Source organism: Entelurus aequoreus, linkage group LG03 (assembly GCF_033978785.1).
Source record: "Entelurus aequoreus isolate RoL-2023_Sb linkage group LG03, RoL_Eaeq_v1.1, whole genome shotgun sequence".
In the NCBI taxonomy this organism is placed as follows: Eukaryota; Metazoa; Chordata; class Actinopteri; order Syngnathiformes; family Syngnathidae; genus Entelurus; species Entelurus aequoreus.
In genome coordinates, this window is record NC_084733.1 from 55,200,867 (window position 1) to 55,215,720 (window position 14,854).

Here is a 14,854-nt window from a genome sequence, read left to right on the forward strand (position 1 = left end):
AACTAATCGTTACACCCCTACTGTTCTTGTCTGACATAAGGATTGTGAATGATAGGCACATTCCAAAAAAGTGCAGTTCCCCTTTAAGAAAAAATTAATACAGTTAAACCACATTTTCTAGGTCTTGTGCAATGACATAATTAATTACACACACTCTTCATCTTGCTCCAAGTTCCATGTCCCAACAAGCTCTCACCCAAGACACAACAAACACAACCTTTGGCCAACTAAGGGCTTGACTTCTACTTGGGTATTCCCCCAAGGCATCCATGCTAACAAAACACATATTTTTGGCACAGCAGAGAGCATGCATGGACAGAAAATGGCAGTAATGCTGCACATATTGAATACAATGTCATGTTCATGTGCGGGAATGGTAAGGGTGGGAATGCAACATGCAGTCACATACCTGCACAAATCTGCAAAAGCATGGAAATTCAGCTTCTTCATCTTCTTTTCGCTGAGCCAGTAGCCGACTCTGCGGCCTTTTAGGAAGGTCTGCATTTCCACAGAGGTCCTGGATCCCCCCGGACGTCAAGGATGTGACAGACTGACTGGGCGAGGGATCAACCTAAAAATCAGGAATTCTCAAGTATGTCCACTGTTCAACCGCATGACTGAGTTGCTTGTGTTACGCACACGCGTGTGTCAAGTGTGCAACGGACACAACACATGACATAATAACAACACAACACCGGCTGTTCGCTCGTAAGCATGACAGTAAATGTGGAGCATCAGTCAATCGCAATACTAGCGCCCCTCCAAGCTAACTTCACTGGCTAACGTTAGCGGGTTAGCTTGGTAGTCAAAACGATACCAAGCGACACTGACATTAAGACACGGAAAGGCGTATTACAAACATTTAAATGTCGAATGTATAAAATGTAAACACGCTCAAACATGAAACAAGTAGCCGGACTGTTAATAATGCTCACTGACGAGGCGCCGTGGAGAGCTAACTAACCTGGCAGTTTTTGGCAGTCCACCCCTGAATGGAGGTCCTCTTCAGGAACTAGCTCGGGCAGTTCGCCATTCTTAGCCCGCCCGATTGTGCAATGGAAGAAGTTTCCCGACAAAGTGACAGATGACAGGCACAGCTGGACTCACGTTGCGATGTTGCTGGTGTTTTCTCCCCCTGTCTACGGGTTCTGCTGCCTGCACACACCCAGGATTCAGGAGGCTGGTGATGCCTCCAAGAGCAACTCGAAAAATACGATTTTCTACTACTCTAGCTTTCTTTTTACACTTCGGTCACAAACATTCGACAGCTACGTCAACCTTATTTATCAATACATTATTCTCTTCATGACTGCACCAAAAAAGGCAAATATGTCGCAACATAAATTATCCCAATTGGTCTGTTTACAAGGATATTGTCAAAATTCCCATCGCTTGTAAAGGCAGCGAAATGTGGGCAGAGAAGTTCAGCCTTTGGTTCCGGTTGTCCAAGCTCATGTATATGATGAGGGACGTACACTTGTAGATTGTAGTGGGCCTTTGTCGAACTTTCTTCTAATTTAAAAGCACTATGCGCATTTTGGTACGCAAATAATTCAGAAATTATTTGCACAACGCATTACCATGAATTGATTACCGTGGCCCCCGACTTAAACAAGTTGTAAAACGTATTCGGGTGTTACCATTTAGTGGTCAATTGTACGTAATATGTTTTGTACTGTGTAAACTGTACTGTTTCATATAATGTATTCTCTTACTTTGCAATCTACTAATAAAAAGTTTCAATCAATCAATCAATCAATCAATCAATCAATCAATCAAAGAAAGATATAGTCTGGCAATTTAAGCGTTTTTCCAAAAAACACATAAATGCTTTGCTAAAACAACTGCAATTGTTTAGATGTACAAAAACAACACAGCATTGTGCATTATACCACTGGACAACAGCATTCGTAGACACAACTGGTGCTTTAAATCAGTGCTGTATTACTGTGATCCATTGTTATTATTATTACTGAAATAACCAATCCTGTATTACTCATACAAAACCAATGTTGACCATGTTATCAACAACCAAGTAACGGTAGTGCCCTCTGTTGGCCAAATCTTGCAACGTATTCGCCGATCATACATAATTGTTAAAAACGCTACCATAAAACACAATCAAACGACAAATTGTTAAAACAATGCATATGGTTTCTGAAAGAAAAAAAAAACAGTACTGAAAAAAAAAAAGTCCACATTGATGGGAACGTAGATATTGTTACGTCACTTCTGCCGCGCGGTACTTGCCCCAAACTCCCGCCCGGAACTACAACATTGTTGGACTCAAACTACTGTCTTTTGTGCTTAATTGTGCGTTCGCTTAACATCGTTTTTCTTTCCCACCATGGCCGAGACAAACACACCGGAGCCCCAACGCGATGATGTGCTTGCAAACGAGGAGGATCTTGAGAAAGCTTTGTGCGTGTTGGCCGGAAGTGACCCAGAAAACTGCTCTTATTCCCGGGTAAGAACATGCCCTTTGTCTCATATGCAAGTAAAGGAATGTGCATCCACCAATGTATTTCCCAAACAAGAGCATTTCATAAAATACTGATTGGTGGTAAAATTGCATGCAGTGTAAATGATTGAACATGTCAAAGTGATCGTTTAGTGGATGATGGCCACCCTCTGCTATATGCTTAGTCCAACTGTGTGTGTTGTTGCAGGGCTATGTGAAGAGGCAGGCTGTGTTTGCATGCAACACATGCACCCCCAATGCTGCAGAGCCTGCTGGCATTTGCCTCGCCTGTGCCAACAAGTGCCATGATGGGCACGATATATTTGAACTATATACCAAAAGGTACAATCTAAGGCAAATATGTGTAACGAGAAATCAACAACATGGCTGCTGATTTGTTTATTAACCTTCTCTCCCTGCTCTTTCCTACATAGAAATTTTCGCTGTGATTGTGGGAACAACAAATTTAGGGATTTCCAATGTCAGCTCATTCCGGTGACTCTTTTTTCCTCTCCCCAATTTAATGTGTCACATAAACCAAACACTTGCACGATACAATGGAATCTCACATAGATAATAAAAACAGCCCTTGCACATAATAAAGACAGATAAAAAGAAAAGTAAATTAATGCAATTGCTTCACCTACGAACAAATGAATGATAGTCTGTGCGCTTTGCTGGCCAGGGCAGCAGAGATAACTCGCCCTGGATAGTTTGCTGGCGGACGTAGCGATCGCTAACTGCAGTGTGAGTCTTTGAGTTTAATGGTAGAGTTTGCTTGTGATGCAGCTTAAGTCAAACTAAAGAAAATATAGACCTAACACCCATTGAAATTAATTGTTAAAATGATACTTTGTTGACAGTTTCAATAAGATACAGGCTCTATATAAAAGCAGATACTTTGATACAGATCATAACGCTGTATGTCGGCTGACCATGCTCATCCTCTACACTGACAGGCCAAAGATAATGAAAATGTGAAAAACCTTTATAGTCACAACTTCTCTGGCTGCTATTGCACATGTGACCGGCCGTATCCAGACCCAGATGATCAGGTACTCTAAAATCACATTTGATTTATTAAAAAATGCGATCCACCAACTCATAACAATGGTGATTTCTCAACAGGTCAACGATGAGATGATACAGTGTGTCGTCTGCGAGGATTGGTTTCACACTCGGGTAAAACGGCAGATGTGTTTGCACTCGCTTAATGAACGTTTATCTGATCACATTTGATTTGAATCAACAGCATCTACATTGCACAATGGTGGAGCCTGAGGAGCTGCTGGAGATGGTATGTGAAGCTTGCATGAACAAAGCTCCTTTCTTGTGGACGTATGCCGCTCAGTTTGCAGGTAATCCTCTCTTACAGACATCTGGGACAAAGACAGCAAGTGCAAACATGTTGCACAGTGAATGTAAATATACCTCTGTGCTTTTCAGTTGTGTCTGAGAAGGATGAAAAGGTTGATGTAGAAGGAGAAGAAAGACTCCAACACTCAAGTGCAATTACCAATGAAGCACCTTCCACCAGTCTTGAGTGCAAGAAACAGGAGGTAAACAATACTTAACTACTATCATTTTGACTGAATCTTCCCCCTTTAGAATTGTAGTTGCAACCCTGTTTTGCTCCTACTCTTTGAGCCATGATATTACACATCAGTCATTCCCCACACAACGCCGCCACCAATTCTAACAACTTTTTGCAACTTTCACTTTCTCTCAAAATTCTATTGTGACATTTTTTGGGAATAACTTTTGCAAATTCAGGCATCTCCAAAAATGCCTCGGGGTGCTGCTAAATATCTGCCCATGTTTGAATATGTTTAAGTTAAATTGTTAGATTTGTTGAAATCCTGTGCTTTTTGGGGTTAGGGTTACAAAAACACTCAAACTACTAATTACACATTAATAAAATCACAAATTAATGTTATGTTATTGAAAGAAATAAGCCTTAAACATTGAAACTTTCGCTGCAAGTTTTAAAAAAATGCTGCAGTGAAATCAGCCATTTTAGGCTGCAGCAATAACAAAATAAGGCCTGGCATTTTAATATATGTATGTTTTTTTGTCTTTAAAAAAAATGACACGCACATCGATAATGACCAATTTTGCATATTAGACGATGGCGTCATCTTAACAATAACACCACCCCACTTAATGATCGCAGTGCTGTAGAAAACGGCACACTACAAAAGTAGCTGTTTTGCCTTAAATCTTCTGGCGCCTCCGTGGGGAAGGTGCTTTCAAAAGCCCTGATGTAGAGCAGTCTCACCAACAATACATTAGGAACATTGGATATACCTGTATTGAGAAAGGAAATATATGTAAAATAAGGAACTAGCTGTTTTTTTATAATTAATATGTTGTAACACGACCTCTTAGTCTTTTGTACCTGTTTTGCCATCTTCATCCACCATATTTAAATACACTTTGAAGAGGCCCTATTCTGCTCATTTCAATAATATTGATCCCAGTGATGCACTATAGTAAGTTTCCTTTAATAAAATACTGCATGAATCTCAAGTTGTGTGCAGGCAAAATCTGCATTCTAATGCCTTTGGCCAACCTCCTGGGATTCCATAACCTCCGCCTCGACCAAGCATACTCTTTTGCGATTGGTCAGAGGTCGAACTGAATCGAGACACGCCTCCCTTAACTGTTTACTGTACATGTGAATGGTTATCAACAAACCGTAAAGAAGAATTGAATCCATCCATCCATCCATTTTCTACCGCTTATTCCCTTCGGGGTCGCGGTCTCAGCTACAATCGGGCGGAAGGCGGGGTACACCCTGGACAAGTCGCCACCTCATCGCAGGGCCAACACAGATAGACAGACAACATTCACACTCACATTCACAAGAATTGAATATTGGCTATAATTGGACAAATATTGAAACATCTACTTATTTAACAAAACAGCTCTTTGTGAAGGGCAGTGACCATAAGGTAGGTCTTCAGCTCCACAAAACAAATCTTTCTCTTGCTGCTTTCCTCCAGTTATCTTGAAAAACACTTTTCGGCTGCAATTTTTAAGAAAAAGCGACCAATGATACTGAGCAGAAGGGCTGTGAATCTTTGGGCACCTCACGATTTGATTTGATTCGATTCTTGGGGGTAACGATTCGATTCGGAGTCGATTCTCGATTCAGAACGATTTTCGATTGAAAATCAATTTTTTTTTTTAACATTGGGTGCCAGTTCTATGATTATCTACATTCCTCCATACAATAGATCAGGGGTGCCCACACTTTTTCTGCAGGTGAGCTACTGTTCATTTGTGCCAAGTCAAGGGGATCTACCTCATTGATATATATATATATATATATATATATATATATATATATATATATATATATATATATATATATATATATATATATATATATATATATATATATATATATAATTTACATTTATTTATTTATGAAAGATTCCTTTTTTGTTAACAAGTTAAAGGTGTTTACTAATAATACAAGCATGTTTAACACATATAGATTCCTTTCTTTCATAAAGACAAGAATATAAGTTGGTGTATTACCTGATTCTGATGACTTGCATTGATTGGAATCAGACAGTAGTGCTGATAACATCCGCATTTTCAAATGGAGGAGGAAAATAAAATCCTCCTTTCTGTGCAATACCACATGAAGGTGGTTGGTTTTTGGCATCTTATTTGTACAGCTTCCATACTCGTTTTTATACACTTTACAACAAATACATTGGCGGCAAACTCCGTAGCTTGCTAGCTTGTGCTCGACAGCTTTCTGAGACTCTTATTTTGTTAGCGCAGGCAGGGTGAAGCAGAGCTTTTATTGTGAAGATAGGAACTGTGCAGTCGGTCTTTAGAGTTTTGACGGCAGGTACGGCGTGAGAGTTTGTTGAAATAAAAAGTGTTTCTTGCCTTCCTGTCAGTCATTTTTTCTTAATGAGCTCGCAGCAGCCAGCGTCATCTCAGAAGACCCTCGGGTGCCGTGAATATCAATCAAGTGACGAAAGTGACGTCTTCGTGATGATTGATGATCGCTAATTTTTAGGTCTATTTTTTTAATGCCTGGTTGGCGATCGACTGACACACCCTCCGCGATCGATCGGTAGCTCGCGATCCACGTAATGGGCACCCCTGCCATTGATAAACAGCTCTGATAGATGCTTAGTTTTTTTAAATATAATTCTATCCAAACATTTAATAAATTCAAATACTAATAAGGCAACCAGAGAAATATCCGACATTTCTCTTTTTTTAAATAAATTGGTACACCAGACATGGGCATCTACATCAACAATATGATTTGCCTGAGTGGCTGGACAGGACAGATTTTAAAAAAGAAAAGAAAATATACATATTTTATTAAATACATTTATGATTTTTTTTTTAATCGATTAAGAATCGTTACAAATAAGAATGCGATTAATTCGAAAATCAATTATTTTGACACCTCTACTGAGCAGCGTTCACCAATTACTGCTGGGCCCTTGGCAAGTTGTCATACACTACATCAGGGGTGGGCAATTCATTTTTACCGGGGGCCGCATGAGCAACGCAAGCACTGCGGGGGGGCCACACCGACAATATTTCAATTAAATTTTGCTCAAACTATTTTTGATATACCGTAAGATAAATAATAATAATAATAATTTCATTTAACCTAACTTAACTTTATACAAAAGCAGATTGCTTTTGATGGTTTTATTTTTAAGACTGTCTTACACAACACTTCCTGATGTATAATACAATGCAAAAATGTAAATTTCTGTCACTTTATCCTGCATCCTCTTTAAAAGTCCAACATTTTTCCCCGTCAGATTTGGACAACCATCTGTTTTCACACCTGCCAGCTTGTCCCATTTCAGTCCCAACATGTCCAAACGCGCATTTACCTATGTGAACAAGTCATTACCTGTGGTTGTCTCTTTAATTGACTGCATGGCTGCCAGCTACTCCGTGATTTGAAAGTCTGCAGTTATCCCACGTAAGAAGATGAGCAGCTGGGCGGTGTCACATACATCGCAGCTCTCATCCAAAGCCAGCGAAAAACAGTCAAAGTCGGCCGTTCTCTTCTTCAGCTGAAGCTCCAAGTTTCCAGCGATGGTCTCAACCCGCCTCGTTACAGTGCGTCGGGAGAGTGACACGTTCTCAAATGAGCCCCCCTTCTCCGGGCATATCAGCGCAACAGAGTCCAATAATCACTTCGTAATAAACTCTCCGTCAGAAAACGCCTTACTTTTTCTGGCGATTTTGTGAGAAATGACGAAACTTGTCCTGACAGCTGCATCTCTGGGGGTGTGACATTTGGCAAGAAGTCCTTGTTGGGTTTGCAGTTTTACCATCAACGCATCAGCCTCCCTTGCCCGCGCTTCATCAGACAGATTCCGGTATTTTTCCTCGTACTTCGTCGTGTAGTGGCGATTCAAATTATATTCTTAAACACAGCAACCTGTGTACCACAAATTAAGCACACGGCTTTACCTTTAATTTCTGTAAAGAAATACTTGGCAGTCCATGTCTTGTTGAAAACACGGCATTCGTCATCAACTTTTCTCTTTTTAGCGTCGCTGTGCACCTTCACTCACAGGTTACACACGGACATACTCCCATGAATAACACTTTTCAAAATAAAAGCAGCGCAGTTGTATTGCACGCACGACATAGATGTTTTTTTAAATTTATTTTGTAATTTGTGATTGCCGCTGTTCACATTCACTCACAATCTGTACGAGCATACGTCCACACGGAAGTAATACAAATAACGCTTTTCAAAACAAAAGCAGCACCGTTGTATTGCACACTCGACATAGATACTTTTTAAAATGTATTATACAAAGGGCCGGATGTGGCCCGCGGGCCGCAGAATGCCCAGGTCTGCACTACTTGGATGTATTATTGTGATAAATTCAAAGGATCTTGTGGAAATCTCACTCAACACTTCATGAGATTGGGAAGTGACATGTAAAATATCTAGTAAAATGTTGAACATTTTTAAGAAATGCAGACTAAAATGAAGCTTTATTGGCCCATGCAAACAGTGACAACTTATTGTGTGATTCTTCTGACTAACAAATGATGTTGAGAACATAACATCCCTGGTGGAGGTAATAATGTTTAACATGTTTATGAGGAAGTTGTAAATATACAGTTGTTGTGCCCGAGCACGCACATCCTCCATTTCTAGATTACTGTGTGATGTGGATGCTCTTCAAAAACAGGATTATGTAATGGAGACGTCGTTATGGTGGTATCATGTGGCACAAGGCACAGATGTGCAGTGTTTTTGCCCTGTGTCATCGTCTGATGTGGCAGCTGCTCTGCGGTGAGCCTGTCAGCCACCAGATGGCACCGGAGAGCAATGTCACAAGCCAGAGAGCAGACCTTGAGCTCCTATTCCTTGCCCTTTTTTTGGGTAATGAGAGGACGTGACCCACAAGGCCCTGCTTCTCTGGCTTTGCAGACAGCTTTGGCTCCGCTTCACACAGCAGCTTACTGTAAACTGCTCATTTTCATCGCCCAATCATCTCGCCCTCACTGGGTGAATCTGCTCGGTTGCGGTGTCACGCTATATAACTCAGCCTTGTCTTAGGGAGCAGAAACCAGGAGCTTGCCTTGTAAAAGGAGCCATGATGAAATGACAGATAGCTCAGGAAAGAGCAAAACGACGGCTTGCAAGCTGAAGGATATCCAGGCCCAGAACGTGGAGCGACCCAGACGCGGTGCTGTGTTCTGGCCTTGCAGCTGGCGCTCTGAGCTGTGCACCTGCATTAGCTGCAAGGTGGGTCCCCGTCGTCACACATACTGCTTAGTTTGTGCATATCTGTTACAGAATGTATAATTGTCTAATGTGTTTGTCATATGCCTGCACACAGAGGGCTTACGTAGCTGCACAGGTGCACTTTCTAATGGACGAGTCCGATTCGGTTCTAGCTTACGAGAACAGGGGCCTGGACGAGCCGTTTGGGCAGCACCCGCTGATGGCGGTGACGAGTTCAATGACCAGAGTCCAGCAGCTAGAGTTCATTTATGGTGAGCAATAGATAGATAGATATGCTGTAATTTTAATGTTCCTCTGGGGTTACAGTGGAGCGTGTGATCCTATTAATCGGGGTTTTTGCATTTTTAGGCTACAAAGAGCTGACAGCAGCAATCACTGCATTTTTTCACCAATGTGCCGCAGAAAAAAAAGTAAGTATGTCACTTTGTATGTTTTCTAATACTATACATGCTTGTTTGAATACGGTGTTACATCCGTTTTTGTACACCCAGCTTTTTGTACAGTTTGATTTCGCTGAAAAGTTTTGCCAAAAGTTTGCATGCTTGTCTCAGTCATTAGACGGACAAACATTGTATGCAACAAGCTACTGCATTTTCCCATTGTAACGCAAATTTAAGAAGGAAAAAACAATTTTTTCATATATTAGCTGCAACGCACTACAAACCCCGTTTCCATATGAGTTAGGAAATTGTGTTAGACGTAAATATAAACGGAATACAATGATTTGCAAATAATGTTCAACCCATATTCAGTTGAATATGCTACAAAGACAACATATTTGATGTTCAAACTGATAAACGTTTTTTTTTTTGCAAATAATCATTAACTTTAGAATTTGATGCCAGCAACACGTGACAAAGAAGTTGGGAAAGGTGGCAATAAATACTGATAAAGTTGAGGAATGCTCATCAAATACTTATTTGGAACATCCCACAGGTGAACAGGCAAATTGGGAACAGGTGGGTGCCATGATTGGGTATAAAAGTAGATTCCATGAAATGCTCAGTCATTCACAAACAAGGATGGGGCGAGGGTCACCACTTTGTCAATAAACGTGTGAGCAAATTGTTGAACAGTTTAAGAAAAACCTTTCTCAACCAGCTATTGCAAGGAATTTAGGGATTTCACCATCTACGGTCTGTAATATCATCAAAGGGTTCAGAGAATCTGGAGAAATCACTGCATGTAAGCAGCTAAGCCTGTGACCTTCGATCCCTCAGGCTGTACTGCATCAACAAGCGACATCAGTGTGTAAAGGATATCACCACATGGGCTCAGGAACACTTCAGAAACCCACTGTCAGTAACTACAGTTGGTCACTACATCTGTAAGTGCAAGTTAAAACTCTCCTATGCAAGGCGAAAACCGTTTATCAACAACACCCAGAAACTCAGTCGGCTTAGCTGGGCCTGAGCTCATCTAAGATGGACTGATACAAAGTGGAAAAGTGTTCTGTGGTCTGACGAGTCCACATTTCAAATTGTTTTTGGAAACTGTGGACGTCGTGTCCTCCGGACCAAAGAGGAAAAGAACCATCCGGATTGTTATAAGCGCAAAGTTAAAAAGCCAGCATCTGTGATGGTATGGGGGTGTATTAGTGCCCAAGACATGGGTAACTTACACTTCTGTGAAGGCGCCATTAATGCTGAAAGGTACATACAGGTTTTGGAGCAACATATGTTGCCATCCAAGCAACGTTACCATGGACGCCCCTGCTTATTTCAGCAAGACAATGCCAAGCCACGTGTTACATCAACGTGGCTTCATAGTAAAAGAGTGCGGTTACTAGATTGGCCTGCCTGTAGTCCAGACCTGTCTCCCATTGAAAATGTGTGGCGCATTATGAAGCCTAAAATACCACAAGGGAGACCCCCGGACTGTTGAATAACTTAAGCCGTACATCAAGCAAGAATGGGAAAGAATTCCACCTGAGAAGCTTAAAAAATGTGTCTCCTCAGTTCCCAAACGTTTACTGAGTGTTGTTAAAAGGAAAGGCCATGTAACACAGTGGTGAACATGCCCTTTCCCAACTACTTTGGCACGTGTTGCAGCCATGAAATTCTAAGTTAATTATTATTTGCAAAAAAATAATAAAGTTTATGAGTTTGAACATCAAATATCTTGTCTTTGTAGTGCATTCAATTGAATATGGGTTGAAAAGGATTTGCAAATCATTGTATTCCGTTTATATTTACACCTAACACAATTTCCCAACTCATATGGAAACAGGGTTTGTACAAGCCGTAGGTATGGTGCGAAATGAGATATTTACATGGAAAGATTTTGTAAATGTTTATTTACATACCTTAATTGTTTCCAAATGCTACCTGTAACACGACAGTAAAACAAAACATAAAAGTCATTGATGTCTTTATTCAGCATTTATAAGATGAATAAGATTTTTTTTCCTGTTTTAAAAAGGTTCAATATGTTTATCAGCATTTTTCTTCCTTGTATTTTCTAAACATTTTAAATTTGAACAGTTTCTTAAAGTGGATCATTTTAGTACATTGTTTTCTTTGCTTAATCCATTCCATAATTTATCTGTTAGCGAAGAAAAATCCATCAATTAGCCGCACCTTTTCAGAAGCCACAGGGTCAGAGCTTGGGAAAAAAGCAGCGGCTTAAAGTTCGGAAAATACGTCAGTCTGTTTGCTCGCATATCCTTCTACGGAACCAAGTGCCCACACAAAACATTGGCTTTGTAAAAAATGGATAGTGATTATTTCAGAGCTGGGACACTACACATATTCCGACCAGATAATCCATTCATCTTTATTACGTGTGTGTGTGTGTGTGTGGTTTAATTGTTCACAGAACGATGAACAACTCTGTGTTTGATGCAGTGATGTTGCTGGGTAGGTGTCCCGTGTCCCTGAGCATTAAATTCTAAAAAGGACACAGTAAACTCACTCTCCAAGCGTCTCAGGGACGCACCTAATTTTCCCCATGGAAAACGATATATTGTGAACAACAACTTGTGTTGAAGATCACCGTAACTAGGGTGCAACCAAAGAGTGTTGACTTTGCTTCTTCCAACTTTTTATTGTTTTTTTATCTCTTATGTTATATAAAATACTAGTGTTAATAGAATAGACTTGCAGGCTGTTTATTTTGTAGGCTGAAGTTAACCCGAGGCCTGCCAGGTGAATGCTTTAGATGCTGTCGGAACTGAAGTTTTGCATGTTTTATGCATATTTTATCCAGGAAATTTGAGTGAAATTTAAATCAAATGCCCCTAAAGTTGTACAAACGGTCTATTGTGTTAAGATGCTCCATAGCTGATGCATTTTGTCTCCCTCAGGTGGTTACTGCAGAAGCAGTACATCAGCTTTTTGAAGAGCTGCAGGCTAGAAAAAGACGCAGAACCAATGCAGGATACCAGTGACCAAAGGAAGGCTGTCCACAGTACTGTCGCCATCATGTAGATGTTGGAAGAAAACTGAATTGGTCCCCCCCCCCCCAAATAAATAAAGGGGGCGTTTATGCTGCAACCAATGAAGATAGAACAAATAGTGGAAAACATCACATTTGTGGTGTATGTTTCTGTTAAAGATGCCTTATGCCTATCCTTGAAGCTGGAAAAAACGTACCGGTAGTTGTTGATTTAAAAGACTAATAGCTATTTCATGCATGTGCATTTCTGACCAATTTTGTTTTAGCAATGGATACTTGAAAGAAAGTGTTGGACACATGAAGCTGCTTATGTGTTTACATGGAGAGAGATCTATGTGCTGGAGGTATTAGTAAAGAATAATGGGAGGTCGTTTCCTAAGAGACTCCTTATTTGATGCGGTGACGTCCACAGCTGATGATGAGTCAGACTTTTTTTAGTCACGTTTACAATTAAATGAACCCAGCGGCTTCGATTTGACATTCAAGTGGTAACTTCCGTACCATATTACTATCATTAACACACACTGCACAGTAGATATTGCCTTAGCTCAGGGGTCGGCAACCTTTACCACTCAAAGAGCCATTTTGGCAAGTTTCACAAATTAAAGAAAGTAATGGGAGCCACAAAAAAAAATTTAAAATTTAAAATGAAAAACACCGCATACAAAGCTTAAACGCTTTGTGCTATGTTAACTAGGGGCCTCCGACACACGCACCGGCACGCACTTTAATGTGGAAATTTGATGTTAGTGCAGCCCGCGAGTTTTGAATGAATGGCGCTTGATAGCGTCATACTTGCCAACCCTCTCATTTTTCCCGGGAGACTCCCGAATATCAGAGCGTGATGACACTGCATTTGGCGCCCTCTACCGTCTGCCCTTACAGTGTACCTGCCCGACCACACGTAGAATGCAGTTTGAACTTGCTCACGTAAGTGACAGCAAGGCGTACTAACTCAGCAGCCACACATCTTACACTGACGGTACCAATACCCAGAATCCCATGCAGCCCTAACTCTTCCGCTCAACCAACGCACGGAGAGGGGGGGGAGGGGGGGGGGGGTTGATGTGTGGGGGGATTTGGTGGTAGCGGGGGGGGGGGTTTCTGGGTAATGGTTGTGTTGTGTTTATGTTGTGTTACGGTGGGATGTTCTCCAGAAATGTGTTTTTCATTCTTTTTTGGTGTGGGTTCACAGTGTGGTGCATATTTGTAACGTAACAATGTTAAAGTTGTTTGATACGGCTACCGTCAGTGTAAGCTGTGTGGCTGATGATTAAGTATGCTTTGCTGTCTCCTGTGTGTGCAAGTAATAACAACATGCAACATGTGGCTGGACTGGCATGCTGTATGTAAATGCTATAGAGGACAATTACTGAAGTGCAATTAGGGCACGCCCTTTATTTAGTAATTAGAGTGTAAATAGGATTATTTTTTCCCTGGGAGTAATCTATGAGGGACACTGAGATCCATAAATCTCCTGGGAAAATCGGGGGGGTCGGCATGTATGTAGCTGAGCCGCATCAGAGTGGTCAAGGAGCCGCATGCGGCTCCGGAGCCGCGGGTTGCCGACCCCTGCCTTAGCTAGTTTACTGATACTAAATGTACAGTATTTTCTTACCTTCACCAGTGTACCTTTGTTCACATCCTGCAAAATTGTGTATATTTTGGGTTAAAAGTCATACAACACTTGTAGGTAGTTCAGTCCTTAAGTTTTTACAATAGCTTACTCTTCGATAAAATACAGATTACTGTTTCAATGGCGCGCAGATCAGACCTACGGTTTGACGGGCGCCCCCTACCGCAAGGCGAAGGTACTGGTTGACTTTTTTTTGCAGCAGAACCTTATTTATCCCACTATTCCTACCCTAGACCGTTTTTTTCATTAAGAAATGAAAAGTTAGCATCACTGAACAAAATGTAGGAAATTCAAGAATATATTTATAAAAAGACCTCAAAGGGTATTTTTAAAGTTCAAGGTAAAAAAAATTCTAAAATGTATCTGTAATTACAATCTACAGAATGAAGCTTGTGAAACTTTACCCGGCGTGCAATCGTCATTGCAGATGTCAGTGTTTCTATATGCTAAGTATATGGGAGAGAATTGAGGATTTTAAAGCATACTTGCTTAAACCGGGGGTGTCCAAACTTTAATAATATATAGCATTGGGCTTTTTGTTTATTAAAGAAAGAGGCCAAAAAATTCAATGTACAGTAGATCAAGCTAT

At 40.8% G+C, this 14,854-nt stretch overlaps 2 protein-coding genes across 2 annotated transcripts in view; one reads left to right on the forward strand and one right to left on the reverse strand.

Annotated features, from left to right (window-relative positions):
- Window positions 1-1,199, reverse strand: part of itpk1b (inositol-tetrakisphosphate 1-kinase b) — a 94,347-nt gene extending 93,148 nt beyond the window's left edge. The window contains exons 1-2 of the mRNA XM_062042216.1: window positions 965-1,199; window positions 410-571 (exon numbers count right to left, since the gene is read on the reverse strand). Coding sequence (XP_061898200.1) covers window positions 410-504 — 95 coding nt within the window. The 5' untranslated portion in view covers window positions 505-571; window positions 965-1,199. The remainder of the gene's footprint in view (window positions 1-409; window positions 572-964) is intronic.
- Window positions 1,200-1,582: 383 nt separating this feature from the next.
- LOC133646635 (putative E3 ubiquitin-protein ligase UBR7) lies at window positions 1,583-13,107 on the forward strand. Its single transcript, XM_062042215.1, has 11 exons — window positions 1,583-2,467; window positions 2,670-2,803; window positions 2,896-2,956; window positions 3,421-3,516; window positions 3,590-3,643; window positions 3,714-3,819; window positions 3,908-4,020; window positions 9,045-9,233; window positions 9,328-9,484; window positions 9,582-9,643; window positions 12,538-13,107. Exons 1-11 carry the CDS (start codon window positions 2,348-2,350, stop codon window positions 12,619-12,621), a joined length of 1,176 nt encoding a protein of 391 aa, XP_061898199.1. The 5' UTR covers window positions 1,583-2,347; the 3' UTR covers window positions 12,622-13,107.
- Window positions 13,108-14,854: the final 1,747 nt, after the last annotated feature.